At 44.1% G+C, this 20,620-nt stretch overlaps 1 protein-coding gene across 2 annotated transcripts in view; it reads right to left on the bottom strand.

The window, feature by feature from the left end:
- Positions 1 to 20,620, bottom strand: part of tie1 (tyrosine kinase with immunoglobulin-like and EGF-like domains 1) — a 102,671-nt gene that overhangs the window by 21,084 nt on the left and 60,967 nt on the right. The window contains exons 12-16 of one of the 2 annotated variants that reach the window (XM_067990005.1): positions 14,191 to 14,478; positions 8,928 to 9,206; positions 5,631 to 5,933; positions 2,985 to 3,175; positions 1,585 to 1,795 (exon numbers count right to left, since the gene is read on the bottom strand). In XM_067990005.1, coding sequence (XP_067846106.1) covers positions 1,585 to 1,795; positions 2,985 to 3,175; positions 5,631 to 5,933; positions 8,928 to 9,206; positions 14,191 to 14,478 — 1,272 coding nt within the window. The remainder of the gene's footprint in view (positions 1 to 1,584; positions 1,796 to 2,984; positions 3,176 to 5,630; positions 5,934 to 8,927; positions 9,207 to 14,190; positions 14,479 to 20,620) is intronic. The other variant, XM_067990006.1, reaches the window with a different exon arrangement.

The following is a 20,620-nucleotide window of genomic DNA, read 5'->3' as shown; positions in this document are numbered from 1 at the left end:
TACCATTCAGTAACTAAGGAAATAAAGCACACACAATGATCAAAAAACACTTGCACAGTCTGCTTTTCATCTTACCATTTTACCAACAAACACAGAAAAAGGTTAGAGTTCACATGCATACACCGTGCGAATATGAGAATTGAGATCACTTGCCCAACGAAGGTGTCTGATACTCATTTTTTATTTACTAATCAGAAATGCAATTAGCCACATCTGGCTTCTCAATTAGCCACATGTGGCGAGTAGCTAATGTATTGGACAACACTTTCTTTTTGCATAGTTGCCTCCTAACTGCAGATGAGGGAGGCTAGATTTTCGAATCAACTGCACTTAATTAACAAGCATAAAGTGGGTGGAAATTGCTTAGGCCAATCGCTGCCCATTTAGTGCCCCATCTAATTTTCTGGTTATGTTTTCAAGTGGAGTTGGAAGCACCAACCAGTTTCCAGTTGCAACATTTGAATGAGGCCCTGATGACTTTGTATGTCAACACGACACCGTGGATTTTGCATCAGAATTGCATGAGGAGTCACAAACTCACCTCTATAAAATCGACATCCAGAGTTGCTATGGGCTGCGTTGTATGTGGAAATGCATTTAAACAGGCCTACAAAAAGACTAATTGCTGTATACGGAGACTATTTTCCAGCTTCTTTGTTTTTTTCCCCTGTTAGCACTTAATTGATCAGGAAGCGTTATACTATGTGTTTGTCCACTTCCTTTTTATTTGATACATCCACAATACTGGCACAATGGTTTACCCCTTGGGAATCCCACTTCACATGTTATCTGGAGGAAGAAGAGGAGCAGCAATGGAAGGATACCAGGCAGTTTAGGCTGCTCCAGAGGCTGACTGCACTCATCCAGTGTTACCCTTACACCCGTGTTTACAGGCAGAGACACATTTACCTGGATTCGTCAGAAGAATTTTGCCTGCAGATACTCCAAGCCACCAAGGAGGCAGTGAAAGAGTTGTGCCATCTGCTGCAAGGACATCTACAGCTAACATGCACCATAGGGTTGGCACTGCTAGTAGTAGTAAGGTCAGCTGCACCCTCAAATTATCTGCCTCTGCCTCCTTCAGGCATTCTATACAATAGAATACCAAACAGGGCCACACTCCTCACTACCACCTCCTGCAACATCACTTCCACTTCACCAGCCATTAAACAACATTGTGTCACTCCATTCCTTGGTCAATGACTCATTCTGTTTGCTTCTACATTTATTGTGCTAGTCATTGGGTTTATTTGCCATTTTTGTTACCCACACAGCTTTTGCAAAGGGAGAATATATATAAAAATATTAGAGGTCTTTGTAAAGCTATCAATTTATTTGCCCCCTTACTTGGCCATTTACCTTTAGGTGGCTACATCCCTTTAAATTTGCCCAGCAACCCATGTGAGGCCACTCCATCAGGTTCCAATGCAAGGCCCAATATGAGTGAGATGCTCACCCAAATTATGTAAGTGAAGATTATGAAGCACTGTCCGACTAACGCCCAATCAGAGGGCCAATCAGAAAATCTATACCAGTGAACGTTACTGACATAGGCCCCATTTTTAATTTGAAATGAATAGATACCTTTTAACATTTTAATTGCAGCGTTCATCTTCAGTCCATCCTTTTTAATCAAGGCTTTGATGACTTGCCCAAAATTTCCTTCTCCAATAACATCCTCAAATTTGATGTCATCCCACTCTAGGATGGGGTAGGTGAGGGGCTCGGGTTGTGGTTTTGGCCTGCGTGTGAGCGTCAGAGTTCCAGAATTAAACTGAAGGACTGTCTCTTCACCCTCAGAACAAACAAATAAAACTAAGGGTTACCTACTTGCTATCTTTTTGTTGCCTTTTGGCCATACAGGATTGTAACAGCACGTCGGAGCAACAGCAGAGGCTTAAGTGGTTCATGCAGGTTAGAAATGGTTCTTTTTACCTCAGGATAATGAGTTGTGACAATTAAGAATATGAAAGAACATATATGAAAAAATTTCAACAAGGAATTCCTTTCTTAAATAACACAGACCTACAATAAAGTTCTGCTTGATAGAAATGGGATAACTGCTTTGAGGGTAACTTTGATCTGCTGTGGATGAACTTATTTTAAACAATACCACTGGACTCCATGCAGCAAGTGGAAACATAACTGATTCTATGGTTCAGTCTCAGTTTGAACTTATGCACTGCCAAGGAACCAATGGCAATAACAGACCTACACTCATTCTGAATGCTAACCTCCAAAGTGCAAAAATCATGCTATCCATTTTTAAAAAACCACAAAGGTTTGTGGTTAAAACAGTCAAGAGAATCTTGGCTTGACAGACAGACTCTTTACATGTTAAGGTTACTGGCCAACATAATTGTTGTTGAACAGACAGTCATATTTTACAGCCTGTTTAACTTGTATTGTTTCCTTAATTTTGCTTGTGTTTGGAAGCCTGATGGACAAAAAGGTGTAGAAAAACTAAAGAATGGCAGACTAGTTCCAGAAAGAGAAAAAGAAAAAACAAAGAGAAAGAAAAGACAGAAAGGAGAAAATGTAAGAAAAGTCAAGGATGAAAAAAGATTCCTTGGCCCATCGAAGCTCATCCTTTGAATGGCCTATGTTTTTGCCTCTACTACTTTGCCTGCCAGAGAAAGATGAGAAAAGCAAACTCCAAAGGAAAAAAACAGTGAGAAAAGCACAGAGAAAAATACAGAAAGAAGAGAGAGAAAGAAATAGTGAAACGAGCTTGCATGGTTTTGACCTGATCTTGTGAAAGGCCAATTAAAAATGACCAACAATTAAGATTCTCATGATAAAATCACATTGGTTGGCAGTCCAGAATCAGCAACAAATCCAAATGTGCATTTGTACAACCCCCTAAGAGATCATAAATAACAGCATTGTGAGACTTACGTGGAATAACATTTAATTTGAAACTTGAATTTTAAAAGAATCAGCAGGTCAAACTATGTATTGAACTTAATTTGCGTGGTACTTACAGATCCTGACTGGTAAGTGAAAGTCCGGCGTCGCTGGAAGAGGGTTTTACGTACGCAGAAGAGGCCCAAGAGTGCAAGGAGGACGGTCAGGCAGGTCACGGACACTGAGCCCATAATGGCCATCAAGAGTTGTTGGTCACCACCGGGGGGCTGCTCCAAATTCTTTGGTGTCTGAACCACACTGGAAGTAGCTGAGGAAAAGGAATGAATCCAATGTGAGGAAACAGAAGTCCTTTTAGTAACTTGGAAAGATCTCTTTCTTATTTAGCTTCACATGTCCTCAGGTCTCTTCAATCAGCCACACAACCAAATGACAGGGAAATCTTTCATTAAGCCACAAAGCAAATACAAGTGCAACAATTGGTTTATGCCACTGCTGGACTTATAGAATTATACAGCACAGGAGGAGGCCATTTGGCCCATCGTGCCTGTGACTTGAGAGGATTCTGGGTGTGCAAGTGCACCTTCTGTAAGACATCATTGTATGACTGAGCTCATTTAATGAATATCAGCTCTGAAGCTGCAAGAGTCTGTGTCAGGTGCAGAATCTTGTAATTTTGGGGTAAGGTGAGATCCTGAGTGAAAGTAGAGCAGAGTGCAAATTGCACCCACTCAATGTCAATGACTCCACTGCATTTTGCAGTAATTTGGGGTTGCTCCAAGATTGGAAGCTCCCCCAGTGAGGGTGGGATCTAGCATGCTGTTGAAAGATTTAAATAGTTAGGGCAGCTTACAGGGGAGACATACAGAAAAGCAGTAGTTCTGCAGGTCTGAAAGTTTTTTTCTGAAAGAATGCCTGTGGGAGAGCAGGAAGCCCCAGATTCTTTGAGGCAGCAATGGAAATGCTACTGGACCCAATCAGGCAGAGGAAAGGGCCCTTTGTTCAGGACAAAGCGGCAAAGTTCTCCATGGAGGACTGCTCAGAGGTGGTGGAAGGTGATGGCCATAGAAGTTGGTGCCAATGAGAACGTGCCACAGGTAGCACTCAATGGCGGAAAAAGTTTAATAACTTTACTAGGTTAGGCAAGATAAGAGGAGCCAGTGACATCTTTCAAGAATACATTGTACTAAGCATGCTTGCCATTTACAGTGACCTCCTCTCACACCGTTCTAAAGTACTTGAGCTGATCATCTTCAATGCTGAGAAGACAATAAAATGTGCTTTACACACCTAGCCTTCAACTTGAAGTGTTCCTTCACTTGCAGCCTCACATGCAATCACTCCACTAAAAGTCTCACTAATAGTTTGGTGTTCTGTCAGATTACCTGTCATCTCGCCGGCTCTGGGCTCCATGCTGATAGCTGAGTTATACCACATGTCATGGTTACCAAAGGTAAGTATATGTCTCAGGCTGAACCAGCAACCTTGGTAGTCTATTCAATCCGGAGCTGAGCTTCTAACCCCATATCCTATCCATCACAAAGACCGTCTACTTCCATCTCCATAACATCACCCACTTCCGGCCCTATCTCAACCCATCTGCTGCTGAAACCCTCATCCCATGCCTTTGTCACCTCCAGACTCAACTATTCTAATGCTCTGTTGGCCGGCTTCCGATCCTCCATCCTCCATAATCTTTAGCTCATCCAATTCAGCTGTCCATATCCTATTCCATGCCAAGTCCCGCTCACCCATCACCCCTCTCCTTGCTGGCCTATATTGGCATCTTCTATTTTAAATTCTCATCCTCATGTTTTAATCCCTTCAGAGCCTCACTCCTCCCTATCTCTATAACCTCCTCCAGCCCTACAACCTTCACCTGAACCCTCTGTTTCTCCAACTCCAGCCTTTTGTGCATTCCCTCCTGCCTGTATCCCATCATTGGCTGCCTTGCCGAGAGCTGCCTAGGCCCCATGCTCTGGAATTATTTGCCTAAGCCCCTCTACCACTCCGTCTCCCTCTCATCCTTTAAGACCCTTTTTAAAACCCACCTCTTTGACCAAGCTTTTGGTCATCCCTCCTATTATTTCTTTCGGCTCATCCAAAGATCTGCTGCCCGTATCCTGAACTGCACCGAGTCCCGTTCACCCATCACCCCTGTGCTTGCTGACCTACATTGGCTCTTAGTCCAGCAACGCCTCAAATTTAAATTTCTCATCGTTGTGTTCAAATCCTCCCATGGCCTTGCCCCTCCCTATCTCTGTAACCTCCTCCAGTCCTACAACCCTCCAGGAATTCTGCGTCCCTCCAATTTTGGCCTCTTGCGCACCCCCCTCCAATTTTCTTTGTCCCTCCATTAGCGGCGTGCCTTCAGCTACCTAGGCCCTATGCCCTTGAATTCCTTCCCTAAACCTCTCCACTTCTCCACCTCTCTCTCCTCCTTTAAGAGCCTCCTTAAAACCTACCTCTTTGGCCAAGCTTTTGATCACCTGTCCTAATATCTCTTTATGTGGCTCAGTGTCAAATTTTGTCTGATAACGCTCCTGTGAAGCGCATTGGGGCGTTTTACTATGTTAAAGGCGCTATAGTTGTTGTGTTAGGAAAAAAGGCAAAGATTGGTCTTATGCCCTTTACCATATATACAGATTGAATATCAGTAACATATGCCCATGTACACTTATATAAACGTATACACACACGTGTACACAAATCCAGATGTGCACTGTAGTTAGTTGAGTTCTTACAATTCTTACTGAAAAAGGTACCTGGTGGAGTTGCCGCTGTTCGAAGTTCTTTCATTGGGTTTGGATGGCTTTCTCCCTTATTGTTCTTGGCTAAAACCTCCACTAGGTAGGGGGTCTCGGCCTGCAGCCCATGCAAGACGTACTCTGAAGTTGGCGTCTCCGCCAAGTTGATCGGTGTGATCTCAGTATAGGTTGCAGCCCCATAGACTTTACACCTTATAACCACAGTGGAGATGGCATGTTTTATCGGTACCACCCAGGAGATCACCGCAGAAGTGTCAGTAATGTTTGATACCTTAACATTGTTGGGTGCTGGCGGAATAGCTGGAGTTAAAAACAAGGAAGAGAATAATCACTCATTTAGTTTACTAAATGCACCCGCAAGCTTCCTCAGGGTCCAGGGTTTTTGCTGGGCAGTGAAGTACATATCTTGATAAAGCTCCATGGGAACAGAATGTCATACCAATATTCTAGATTCATAAACGCTTTGATTCCCATGCTCTCATCTATTATCGATAATCGCATCTCAGTTTACGGGTAAACGCTACCCTCCCAGGTATCAGCCGTGGCTTGGTTGGTAGCACTTTTGCCTCTGAATTAGAAGGTTGTGGGTTCAACTCCTACTCCAGGTACTTGAGTATAAAAAGTATAAAATCTCGGCTGTCATTTGAGTGCTGTGCTGTCGTTTGAATGAGATGTTAAACCAAGGCACCGTCTGCCTTCTCAGGTGGACGTAAAAGATCCTGTAGTGCTATTTTGAAGAAGAGAAGGGGAGTTCTCCCCGGTGACCTGGCCAACATTTATCTATCAACTAACATCATTAAAAAGATTATCTGATCATTATCACATTGTTTGTAGGACCTTGCTGTGTGCAAATTGGCTGCCGCATTTCCTACATTACACCAGTGACTACACTTCGAGCAAAGTACTTCATTGGCTGTAAAGTGCTTTGTGACGCCCTGAGGTCGTGAAAGGCACTATATAAATGCAAGTCTTTCTTTCTTTCTTTAAAACAGGATTCCTGTGTGCATAAGAAAGCTCAAGCTTAAAAAGTTTTTTTTAATTTAAATTGAATTTTTAAGAGTTTACATTCACCTTTATGATATTTTATGAAGCTACTGTACATTTTTGGTGCTTGTGTTAAATTTTTTTTGACATGGATGCAAGCAATTTGAGTTCAATGTGAATTTAAAATTGGCTCTGTGTAGAAACAGTCTACCCACTGCCAGTTCAGCTCAGACCTGTCTTGACAGATCTGAACTTGTCAGCTAGGGAGCAACGGGTTATGTGTGGGGAAGCAGGGTGGTGTTACTTCAGTATAAGATAACAGGGCATAATAATTAGCAATGACATAGGCAGTATTTATTCACTATTTGAGCACAAAACAGCTGCACAATTGAATTTTTACATGCTTTTGTTCTAGGCTGCCATTAGTTTTTGACAATATGCAGGACAACGACACAGGAAGAATGCTTAAAGGAAAATGGAACAACATTTTGGTAAAAGCAAATGGATTTGGAGCAGGTTAGGTTACTCTCTGGGATACAGGGTAAAATCAGAGACCCTCAAGGATGCTGAAGGCGGTTTGGCTGCACTCAGAAGTGCTTGAGTTTGGTCGCACACAGGGAAACCTAAATAGGTTTGCTTTAAGGAACATTTTTGTGTCCTCACTCTTTCAAATAGATAGGAACTCCAAATGGTTAGCCATTTTAAAAAGGTAATGGCCCTGGCAATCCACAGGGAAATGCATCTCAGGGTAAGTGCTGAGCTACAGCCGCCCCAGACTATCAATGATTTAGACTTCAATGTAGGGGGCATGATTAAGAAGTTTGCAGATGATACAAAAGTTGGCCATGTGGTTGATAGTGAGGAGGAAAGCTGTAGACTGCAGGAAGATATTAATGGACTGGTCAGGTGGGCAGAAAAGTGGCAAATGGAATTCAATCCAGAGAAGTGTGAGGTAATGCATTTGGAGAGGGCAAACAAGGCAAGAGAATACACGATAAATGGTAGAATACTGAGAAGTGTAAAGGAACAGAGGGACCTTGGAGTGCATGTCCACAGATCTCTGAAGGTAGCAGGACAGGTAGATAAGGTAGTTAAAAAGGCATACGGGATACTTTCCTTTATTAGCCGAGGCACAGAATATAAGAGCAGGGAGGTTATGCTAGAACTGTATAAAACACTAGTTAGGCCACAGCTAGAGTACAGCTTACAGTTCTGGTCACCACATTACAGGAAAAATGTGATTGCACTAGAGAGGGTACAGAGGAGATTTACGAGGATGTTGTCAGGACTGGAGAATTTTAGCTGTGAGGAAAGTTTGGATCGACTAGGGTTGTTTTCTCTGGAGGAGGCTGAGGGGAGATTTAATTGAGGTGTACAAAATTATGAGGGGCCTGGATAGAATGGATAGGAAGGACCTATTTCCCATGGCAGAGAGGTCAATAACCAGGGGCATAGATTTAAAGTAATTGGTAGAAGGATTAGAGGGGAGCTGAGGAGAAATGTTTTCACCCAGAGGGTGGTGAGGGTCTGGAACTCACTGCCTGAAAGGGTGCTAGAGGCAGAAACCCTCATTGCATTTAAAAAGTACTTGGATGTGCACTTGAAGTGCCGTAACCTACAGGGCTACGGACCAAGAGCTGGAAAGTGGGATTAGGCTGGGTAGCTCTTTTTCGGCCGGCACAGACACGATGGGCTGAATGGCTTCCTTCTGTGCCGTAAATTTCTATGATTCTATGATTCTCTGAGACCTCCGCTGCTGAGCCCACCAAGGTATGCATGGTCGGGGGAGATCCCTTAATTATCATAGCAATGACAGGCATCCACACCACTAGGGACACATTTGCATGAGGCCGGATGGTCCAGCAGAAGAGTCTGAGCTGGGGTGGGATGAGGGTGGTGCCTGGTCCTCCTCCGTAGAATCATGCAGATAACCCCCCCACTACCCCCATCCTGAGAACCTCTTACAAAGGGGGCATTATCAAACAAAATTTGACACCGAGCCATATGAGGAGGTATTAGGACAGGTGACCAAAAGCTTGGTCAAAAAGGTAGGCTTTAAGGAGCATCTTAAAGGAGGAGAGAGAGTTAGAGGCGTGGAGAGGTTTGGGGAATTCCAGAAATGATTTTCAGGACCACCACGTCTCCTTTTATAATTTAGTTGTCATGACTTATCTTCCTTCCCATCAGAGAATGAGAAAATTGGTCATGGCAAAAGAAGCAAAGCAACAGAGAGGGGTCATTAAAAAGAAAATATTGAAGTGGTTTGGAGCCAAAGAGGGCATCTCCGAAACAGGGAAAAATCTCACTTACAGTCACTGAAGGTCCAAGATGTGACAGGAGCACTCCATTCACCTGCAACATCAGACTGCGCACGAACACGGAACTGATACCGTGTGCTTGGACTCAGCTCTTTGACAGTTTCATTTCCAGCAGCTGTATCGATCCACGTGGGCTTGCTGGGTGGCTCCATCTGCTGGTGCTCGATGGTGTATTTGTTTATTCCCTTTGCGTTGAGAGGCGGCAGCCAATTCAAGTATATGCTGGTCAGTGTCAAGGGTATGGCCTTTAGGCGTCTGGGAGATGGAGGCCCTGCACAGATAGAACCAACTTCTTAATTTTAATTGCATTGACTCTCAAGGAGGACCCACCTAGGGTATTAAAACAGTCATAATTGAACAAAGAGATCTCATGGTACTGAATCAAGGGTAAACCATGGCACTGCCTCGATACTCAAACCTTGTGTAACACTGTGCTACTAAACCTGTGTAAAGCAGAATATTCTGATACTGTATCTTGGGTAAATAAAAAAATTGTATTACGCTCCGTATATCACACTGACAGCATTGCACTGTCTCTGTGCAACAGAGTGATATCATAGCATTATACCTTATGTAACACAATATCATGACTTTGTATGTTGTGTAATACCATGGCGCTTTAATCAGTGTAATAAATGGATATGGATACTCTGTGTAACATGGAAGTACCACAGGACTGTACGTTGTATAACATGGCGATACAATAGGAATGTACCCCGTGTAATATGGACAGCACCCTGTGTAACACAGAGATACAATGGGACTATACTCTGTATAAAACAGACATTCTATGGGACTGTTGCTGGTACTGGGTGCTGGAACTGGGAAGCACCAACATCCCTCACATTGATAAGCAAAAGAATTTTGAGGGGAAAAAGCAGTCTTTTTATCTTGATTTACTACATGCAGGGTCTGCAGTGCTCCATGGAAATCAGAGCAGAGTCTGGGTCTGGCACAGAAAATCTTTGCCGCACTTTGTTTACATATTCCACTTTCCCCCATTGCAGTTATTGAATCAATGTCTGTCTTGGTGTACCTATACCAAGTGTTCTGATTTCAAATGGTGCCAAGGAACACCATCTTCTCATCACCACCTCAAGTGTGCAAGGTATAAAATGCATGAGGATTATGTAATCCTATTGATATCGACTCCTTAATAGTTTGCAGAAGCTCTGAGTCTAGTACAGCAGGTAAGTGTGCAAGGAGATTTACAAACTGAAAACCAAAATGGATTAGAAAACTGATGTACAATGACACCATTCTGAATCGAAACACCAGGTTCTATTACATCAGGTAATGGTTATCTACCACTTAAGGCCTAGCTGCTACTTAACATCTAGCTGTTTTATCTGACTATGTGAAAAGTCAGGGTGAGACAGCTGGCTCTCAAGTAACAGCGATTACTGTAAACAGCTATGCAGCACCATGGAGATTCAAACCCATATTAAACCGTGTTTAGAAATGATTTGAAATGCATATTTTTATAAGCAAAATAGCGACCAGTTTAGCTTTGCTCTATATGGTATTTAAAAATACTTATTTTATATATAATGAGATGTATCCAAACCCTGCACTGACTGACATTTAATTTATATTCTCATGCCACAGAAATTGGCCTTGAGGTGCAGCGGAATTCCATGGGAATCTCTCATAAAGTAGCGGCTGCATAGGATCCAAGGCAGTGATTGGCATGTGTCTGCCAAACTACAGGTAGAAGGGGAGATTTTTCTCTGTTAGATGGTAGAGTGAAAACTACTACCAAAGAATAGTTTTGGTTTGGCAAAATATTTACACAAACTGCTATTTATATTGAACAGTTGAGGGAAGGTTTCGAGTATTGTTATTTCTATTGATATAGTAACAGAGAGACATCCATAAGACAGAAACTTTGTCTCATTTCAGAATTATGTAAGGTGTTGCAGAAAGATGGTGTTTCTTGGGTTAGATAGAGGTCAGCCACCATTTTAATCAATTTCTGATATGGTTTTAAGTCTGCCCTGTGCGCAAACCAACTAGTCAATGATAAGCCTATGTACAATGATAAGCCTATGTACTCTACCTTCTTGGAGAAACGTATCATGAAAATAGGACTTTTCTATAAGAGGCGCTTTAGAACAATTGTAAGCAAAGGCTCAAAACAGAGACTGCGTAGATTTGTACATCTATAGGTTTCAATATGACATTGGGTTTAAAAGAATATCCAATTTGCCAGACCGATCATAAATCTAGCTACTGCCAGAGGTTTTACCTTCAAAAGGACAGAAGGCCAAAATATTGAAACCCGTATTTGATACGGGTTTCAAATCCCTGATTTGAGCCTTTGCTTTGTCTCTCTATTACTATATGTACACTGACAGAATTGTGTTTTACAGCCTGTTTTTTTTATTCGTTCATAGGATGTGGGCATCGCTGGCAAGGCCAGCATTTATTGCCCATCCCTAATTGCCCTTGAGAAGGTGGTCGTGAGCCGCCTTCTTGAACCGCTGCAATCCGTGTGGTGAAGGTTCTCCCACAGTGCTGTTAGGTAGGGAGTTCCAGGATTTTGACCCAGCGACAATGAAGGAATGGCGATATATTTCCAAGCTGGGATGGTGTGTGACTTGGAGGGGAACGTGCAGGTGGTGTTGTTCCCATGTGCCTGCTGCCCTTGTCCTTCTATGTGGTAGTGGTCGTGGGTTTGGGAGGTGCTGTCGAAGAAGCCTTGGCGAGTTGCTGCAGTGCATCCTGTGGATGGTACACACTGCAGCCACGGTGCACTGGTGATGAAGGGAGTGAATGTTTAGGGTGGTGGATGGGGTGCCAATCAAGTGGGTTGCTTTGTTCTGGATGGTGTCGAGCTTCTTGAGTGTTGTTGAAGCTGCACTCATCCAGGCAAGTGGAGAGTATTCCATCACACTCCTGACTTGAGCCTTGTAGATGGTGGAAAGGCTTTGGGGAGTCAGGAGGTGAGTCACTCGCTGCAGAATACCCAGCCTTTGACCTGCTCTTGTAGCCACAGTATTTATGTGGCTGATCCAGTTAAGTTTCTGATCAATGTTGACCCCCAGAATGTTGATGATGGGGGATTCGGCGATGGTAATGTCGTTTAATGTCAAGAGGAAGTGGTTAGACTCTCTCTTATTGGAGATGGTCATTGCTTGGCACTTGTCTGGCGCGAATGTTACTTGCCATTTATAAGCCCAAACCTGGATGTTGTCCAGGTCTTGTTGCATGCGGGCATGGACTGCTTCATTATCTGAGGGGTTGCAAATGGAACTGAACACTGTGCAATCATCAGTGAACATCCCCGCTTCTGACCTTATGATGGAGGGAAGGTCATTGATGAAGCAGCTGAAGATGGTTGGGCCTAGGACACTGCCCTGAGGAACTCCTGCAGCAATGTCCTGGGGCTGAGATGATTGGCCTCCAACAACCACTACCATCTTCCTTTGTGCTAGGTATGACTCCAGCCACTGGAGAGTTTCCCCCCTGATTCCCATTGACTTCAATTTTACTAGGACTCCTTGGTGCCACACTCGGTCAAATGCTGCCTTGATGTCAAGGGCAGTCACTCTCACCTCACCTCTGGAATTCAGCTCTTTTGTCCATGTTTGGACCAAGGCTGTAATGAGGTCTGGAGCCAAGTGGTCCTGGCGGAACCCAAACTGAGCATCGATGAGCAGGTTATTGGTGAGTAAGTGCCGCTTGATAGCACTGTCGACGACACCTTCCATCACTTTGCTGATGATTGAGAGTAGACTGATGGGGCGGTAATTGGCTGGACTTGATTTGTCCTGCTTTTTGTGCACAGGTCATACGCAGGTCACAGGCAATTTTCCACATTGTCGGATAGATGCCAGTGTTGTACCTGTACTGAAACAGCTTGGCTAGAGGCACGGCTAGTTCTGGAGCACAAGTCTTCAGCACTACAGCCGTGGCCCATAGCCTTTGCTGTATCCAGTGCACTCAGCCGTTTCTGATATCATATGGAGTGAATCGAATTGGCTGAAAACTGGCTTCTGTGATGGTGGGGATATCGGGAGGAGGCCGAGATGGATCATCCATTCGGCACTTCAAATCTTCCATTTGACCTTTCTCATCTTCTCATTGGCAACTTTGACCAGAAATGCAGGTTTAAACAGGAAAATAGAAAGCTATAGACCATATGGTTTCAGATGAAAATACCTTAAAGGGATAAGCAGGTCATATAAAATGATTTTTGCCACTGGTTTGTTGACTTTACATATGGTATGAGAAGAAAAATAGCTGTAAAAATCACTAGTGATCAAAGTCGATGTGCAAAAATGTTCAAAAATTTTCCCTGCACAAATTCCGTAATTGTAATAATTTCATTTATTTATTTTTATTTTTAACTTTCCTCTCATTCTGGTCTTCCCAGATGTATGTATGTACGGACCTGTTTTCAGGTTGTTGTCTCTATAACCTACAAGCCTCCCAGATCATCAGTGCCAGTTCCTGACTCCTGAATTTACAAGTATATCGCCCATCTGCATTGTTGGGTTCAGGGCAAAGGAGCAATGCACTTGACAAGTTTGTCTGCAATATTGGGAATTGGCAACTGATGCAATGGCACAGGTGATCCTCCTGGATAGATTGGGTAACATGTACATTACAAAATGAGGGTGGGGAAGTGGGTGGTACAGTGGGTTAGACGCTGGGACCTGGATTCAAATCCAGCTCTTACTGATGAGATGAAAGGCTGCTCTACCTGCTGGCCTGTGTGAAACAAGTTTGAGCAGTCTCAATGTAGCTGCTTGTGGGTATGGCCCCACAGCATAAAACTATCCTTATTTGGCAATAATTGGTACTCTGTCAGAGAGACCACCAGATGGTCCAGGTGGTGATTGCACTTCTGAGGCTAGGGCATGTTGTTGGGGTGAGTAAAGGAAACTTTCCTCTGCATTTGGCTGTGCTAAATCTGACCTGGGAGGGATTGATGTTAACACTGGAAAGATGTCCATTTCCCGAACACTAACATCCCTCACCTTGATGAGCACAAAAATAAAACTGAGACTAAGAAATGTATGAAAATAGGCTAGTAATGACCATTTATCTGATTCTTCCCTTCCTTATCATAAGGAGATGCCAGGCTTTCATTTGGTGCCTCTGCGCCATCATGCTACTTGTACATTTAAAAAATGTTTTCGTATAGCATACTGTGCATCTCAATTGGTTAAGCTATCCAGAAATTCCACCCTCATTTGCCAGGTTTGATTGTATGGAAAACTAAAAAGCTGTTCAGTGTTCCAGATTACCTCCGTCCACTCGCACCGTGACTGAGTCAGACGGTGGCCCTAGGCTGCCACAATGGTACACCATGACATCCACCTTATATTCATTTCCAGGTTCCAGACTGGTTATCTGTGTGGACCGCACTGAGAGGGGCTGCACTCGAACCTCTTTCTTAATAGAGTTCCCAGAGCCAGTGACTCGTACAACGAACCCACTTCCGGTCTCATGATCTTTTGAAATGTTCCAGCTGACAGAGATGGTGTCCCTGCCCTCAGCCAAGACCCGATCAATCTTTGCCACCGTGGTGGGTTCTGAAAAACAGAAAGGAATGAAGTTCTGATGCATCGGGAACTGGGAAGATGAGATGTCAGAATGAGCAAAGCCGGAATGGTGCAGTGCCAATGGATAGAAAGCAAGAACACCTATGCGGGATGTTCAATACAAACTATGCAAAAGCTGACATTAGCACACATATCATATGGAAATATGACATTAACTCTATAGAAGACATGCTGGTTATGTGGTTGCTATAGCCATAAGTGATTATAGACTAAGGTGGGATCAGATTAGGTGGGATCAGGAAAGAGAGAATACAAGAAGGTCTAAGATAGGTTTACAGTGCATGTGTGTAAACGCACGAAGCATGGTAAATAAGGTTGGTGAGCTGCAGGCACAAATAGCCACATGGGAATATGATGCTTTGGCGATAACGAAGACCTGGCTCAAAAAAGGCAGGATTGGGTACTAAATATTCCTGGACAGAAGGTGTTCAGGAAAGATAGAGAAGGAAAGAAAGGAAGGGGGGGAGGGTGGCAGTATTGATTAAGGAGAATATTGCAGTGCTGGAGAGAGAGGATGTCCTGGAGGGGTCAAGGACAGAATCTATTTGGTTAGAGTTAAGAAACAATAGAGGTGCCATTACACTACTGGGTGTATTCCAGAGGTGAGGTGAGAGCGACTGCCCTTGACATCAAGGCAGCATTTGACCGAGTGTAGCACCAAGGAGCCCTAGTAAAATTGAAGTCAATGGGAATCAGGGGGAAAACTCTCCAGTGGCTGGAGTCATACCTAGCACAAAGGAAGATGGTAGTGGTTGTTGGAGGCCAATCATCTCAGCCCCAGGACATTGCTGCAGGAGTTCCTCAGGGCAGTGTCCTAGGCTGAACCATCTTCAGCTGCTTCATCAATGACCTTCCCTCCATCATGAGGTCAGAAATGGGGATGTTCACTGATGATTGCACAGTGTTCAGTTCCATTTGCAACCCCTCAAATAATGAAGCAGTCCGAGCCCGCATGCAGCAAGACCTGGACAACATCCAGGCTTGGGCTGATAAGTAGCAAGTAACATTCGTGCCAGACAAGTGCCAGGCAATGACCATCTCCAACAAAAGGGAGTCTAACCACCTCCCCTTGACATTGAACAGCATTACCATCGCCGAATCCCCCACCATCAACATTCTGGGGGTCACCATTGACCAGAAACTTAACTGGACCAGCCACATAAATACTGTGGCTGCAAGAGCAGGTCAGAGGCTGAGTATTCTGCGGCAAGTAACTCACCTCCTGACTCCCCAAAGCCTTTCCACCATCTACAAGGCACAAGTCAGGAGTGTGATGGAATATTCTCCACTTGCCTGGATGAGTGCAGCTCCAACAACACTCAAGAAGCTCACCACCATCCAAGATAAAGCAGCCCGCTTGATTGGCACCCCATCCACCACCCTAAACATTCACTCCTTTCACCACCGGCGCACTGTGGCTGCGGTGTGTACCATCCACAGGATGCACTGCAGCAACTCGCCAAGGCTTCTTCGACAGCACCTCCCAAACCCACGACCTCTACCACCTAGAAGGACAAGAGCAGCAGGCACATGGGAACAACACCACCTGCACGTTCCCCTCCAAGTCACATACCATCCCGACTTGGAAATATATCGTCGTTCCTTCATCGTCGCTGGGTCAAAATCCTGGAACTCCCTACCTAACAGCACTGTGGGAGAACCTTCACCACACAGACTGCAGCGGTTCAAGAAGGCGGCTCACCACCACCTTCTCAAGGGCAATGTGGATGGGCAATAAATGCCGGCCTCGCCAGCGACGCCCACATCCCATGAACGAATAAAAAAAAAATTCCATTGGCTAGCAACTAGTGGGAAGGAGATAGAGGAGCAAATTTGCAGGGAAATTACAGAGAGGTGCAAGAACTATAGAGTAGTGATAATGGGGGACTTCAATTATCCTAATATAGACTGGGATAGTAATAGTGTAAAGGGCAAAGAGGGGGAAGATTATGTGAAGTGTGTTCAGGCTAACTTCCTTGATCAGTACGTTTCCAGCCCAACAAGGAAGGAGGCATTGCTGGATCTGGTTCAGGGGAATGAGGTGGGTCAAGTGGAGCAAGTGTCAGTGGGGGACCATTTAAGGAACAGTGATCATAGTATCATAAGGTTTAGATTAGCTATGGAAAAGGACAAGGAGCAATCTAGCGTAAAAATACTTAATTGGAGGCGGGCCAATTTCAGTGGGTTGAGAATAGATCTGGCCCGGGTAAATTGGAATCAAAGATTGGCAGGTAAAACTGTAATCAAACAATGGGCAGCCTTTAAAGAGGAGATGGTTCGGGTACAGTTTAGGTATAGTCCCATGAGGGGGAAAGGTATGGCAACTAAAGCCAGAGCTCCCTGGATGACAAAAGAGATAGAGAGTAAGATGAAGCAGAAAAAGGGGGCGTATGACAGATGTCAGGTTGAAAAGACAAGTGAGAACCAGGCTGAATATAGAAAGTTCAGAGGGGAAGTGAAAAAAGAAATAAGAGGAGTAAAGATAGAGTGTGAGAATAGACTGGCAACTAACATAAAATGGAATCCAAAAGTCTTCTATAGGCATATAAATCACAAACGGGTAGCAAGAGGAGGGGTGGGCTGATTACGTACCAAAAAGGAGATCTACTCGTGGAGGCAGAGGGCATGACTGAGGTACTAAATTAGTACTTTGCATCTGTCTTTACCAAGGAAGAAGATGCTGCCAAAATCACAGTAAAAGAGGAGGCGGTTGTGATACGGGATCGGCTAAAAGTTGATAAAGAGGAGGTACTAGAAAGGCCAGCTGTACTTAAAGTAGATAAGTCACCATGTCCGGATGGGATGCATCCTATGTTGCTGAGGGAAGTAAAGGTGGAAATTGCAGAGGTACTGGCCATAATCTTCCAATGATCCTTAGATATGGGGGTGGTGCCAGAGGACTGGAGAATTGCAAATATTACACCCTTGTTCAGAAAAGGGTGTAAGGATAAACCCAGCAACTACAGGCCAGTCAGTTTAACCTTGGTGGTGGGGAAGCTTTTAGAAACGATAATCCGGAACATAATTAATAGTCACTTGGACAAGTGTAGATTAATAAAGGAAAGCCAGCATGGATTTGTTAAAGGCAAATCATGTTTAACTAACTTGATTGAGTTTTTTGGTGAGATAACAGAGAGGGTTGTTGAGGACAATGCAGTTGATGTGGTGTATATGGATTTCCAAAAGGCATTTGATAAAGTGCCACATAATAGGCTTGTCAGCAAAGTTGAAGCCCATGGAATAAAAGGGTCAGTGGCAGCATGGATACGAAATTGGCTATGAGACAGGAAACAGAGGGAATGGTGAATGGTTGTTTTACGGACTGGAGGAAGGTATACAGTGGTGTTCCCCATGGGTCTGTACTCGGACCACTGCTTTTCTTGATATATATTATTGACTTGGACTTGGGTGCACAGGGCACAATTTCAAAATTTGCAGATGACACAAAACTTTGAAGGGTAGTGAACAGTGAGGAGGATAGTGATAGACTTCAAGAGGATATAGACAGGCTGGTGGAATGGGCGGACCCATGGCAGATGAAATTTAACGCAGAGAAGTGCGAAGTGATACATTTTGGTAGGAAGAAGAGAAGCAATATAAACTAAAGCGTACAACTCTAAAGGGGATGCAGGAACAGAGATATCTGGGGGTATATGTGCACAGATTGTTGAAGGTGGCAGAGCAGAATGAGAAAGCGGTTAGAAAGCATATGGGATCCTGGGCTTTATAAATAGAGGCTTGGAGAACAAAAGCGAGGAAGTTATGATGAACCTTTATAAAACACTGGTTCGGCCACAACTAGAGTATTGTGTCCAACTCTGGGTACCGGACATTAGGAAGGATGTGAAGGACTTAGAGAGGGTGCAGAAAAGATTAACTAGAATGGTCCCAAGGATGAGGGACTTCATAGAAGTTACAACATGGAAACAGGCCCTTCGGCCCAACATGTCCATGTCGCCCAGTTTATACCACTAAGCTAGTCCCAATTGCCTGCACTTGGCCCATATCCCTCTATACCCATCTTCCCCATGTAACTGTCCAAATGCTTTTTAAAAGACAAAATTGTACCCGCCTCTACTACTGCCTCTGGCAGCTCGTTCCAGACACTCACCACCCTTTGAGTGAAAAAATTGCCCCTCTGGACCGTTTTGTATCTCTCCCCTCTCACCTTAAATCTATGCCCCCTCGTTATAGACTCCCCTACCTTTGGGAAAAGATTTTGACTATCGACCTTATCTATGCCCCTCATTATTTTATAGACTTCTATAAGATCACCCCTTAACCTCCTACTCTCCAGGGAAAAAAGTCCCAGTCTGTCTAACCTCTCCCTGTAAGTCAAACCATCAAGTCCCGGTAGCATCCTAGTAAATCTTTTCTGCACTCTTTCTAGTTTAATAATATCCTTTCTATAATAGGGTGACCAGAACTGTACACAGTACTCCAAGTGTGGCCTCACCAATGCCCTGTACAACTTCAACAAGACATCCCAACTCCTGCATTCAATGTTCTGACCAATGAAACCAAGCATGCCGAATGCCTTCTTCACCACCCTATCCACCTGTGACTCCACTTTCAAGGAGCTATGAATCTGTACTCCCAGATCTCTTTGTTCTATAACTCTCCCCAACGCCCTACCATTAACGGAGTAGGTACTGGCCCGATTCGATCTACCAAAATGCATCACCTCACATTTATCCAAATTAAACTCCATCTGCCATTCATCGGCCCACTGGCCCAATTTATCAAGATCCCGTTGCAATCCTAGATAACCTTCTTCACTGTCCACAATGCGACCAATCTTGGTGTCATCTGCAAACTTACTAACCATGCCTCCTAAATTCTCATCCAAATCATTAATATAAATAACAAATAACAGCGGACCCAGCACCGACCCCTGAGGCACACCGCTGGACACAGGCATCCAGTTTGAAAAACAACCCTCTACAACCACCCTCTGTCTTCTGTCGTCAAGCCAATTTTGTATCCAATTGGCTACCTCACCTTGGATCCCATGAGATTTAACCTTATGTAACAACCTACCATGCGGTACCTTGTCAAATGCTTTGCTGAAGTCCATGTAGACCACGTCTACTGCACAGCCCTCATCTATCTTCTTGGTTAGCCCTTCAAAAAACTCAATCAAATTCGTGAGACATGATTTTCCTCTCACAAATCCATGCTGACTGTTCCTAATTAGTCCCTGCCTCTCCAAATGCCTGTAGATCCTGTCCCTCAGAATACCCTCTAACAACTTACACACTACAGATGTCAGGCTCACCGGTCTGTAGTTACACAGATAGACTGGAGAAGCTGGGGTTGTTCTCCTTAGAGCAGAGAAGGTTAAGAGGAGATTGGATAGAAGAGTTCAAAATCATGAAGGGTCTAGACAGAGTAGTTAGAGAAAAACTGTTCCCATTGGCAGAAGGATCGAGAACCAGAGGACACAGATTTAAGGTGATTGGCAAAAGAACCAAAGGTGACATGAGGAAAAATCTTTTTATGCAGCAAATGGTTACGATCTGGAATGCACTGCCTGAAAGGGTGGTGGAAGCAGATTCAATCGTGGCTTTCAAAAAGGAATTGGATAAGTCCTTGAAGGGAAAAAATTTGCAGGGCTATGGGGAAAGGACGGGGGAGTGGGACTAACTGAATTGCTCTTGTGGAGAGCCGGCACGGGCTCGACGGGCCGAATGGCCTCCTTCTTTGCTGTAACCATTTTATCATTCTGAGTCTATAATCAACATCAGTTTCTTTATCATTAGCACATTCTTAAATAGTGTCTCCTTTGCTGAGGTGGGCCTACAGCTTTATTCTTGTCATATATGGACAGGAGTTGGCACTGAGGTAACCATAAGCCACATTGTAGTAGTCATGAGCAACTTACTACCTTGCTGGTATGGTATGTGTTCAGGAGCTGACACTAAGATATGAGCTGAATGGTATTATACATCAGTACATCATTCCCTTTTATCCTGTCTATACTCTATTGGGTCCAATATGTGTTTCTGGCAGGCAAGGCTCTGCATCAGGCACATGCAGTCGGGATATCGGCCCTTACATGTACATGGGTTAGTTCTAGGCATACAACACTCTTACAGTATACTGCATGTGT

The sequence above is a fragment of the Heptranchias perlo genome, chromosome 9, assembly GCF_035084215.1.
Source record: "Heptranchias perlo isolate sHepPer1 chromosome 9, sHepPer1.hap1, whole genome shotgun sequence".
Classification (NCBI taxonomy): Eukaryota; Metazoa; Chordata; class Chondrichthyes; order Hexanchiformes; family Hexanchidae; genus Heptranchias; species Heptranchias perlo.
The sequence above is the reverse complement of the archived record's forward strand: the minus strand, read 5'-3'. Positions and strand labels throughout refer to the sequence as shown.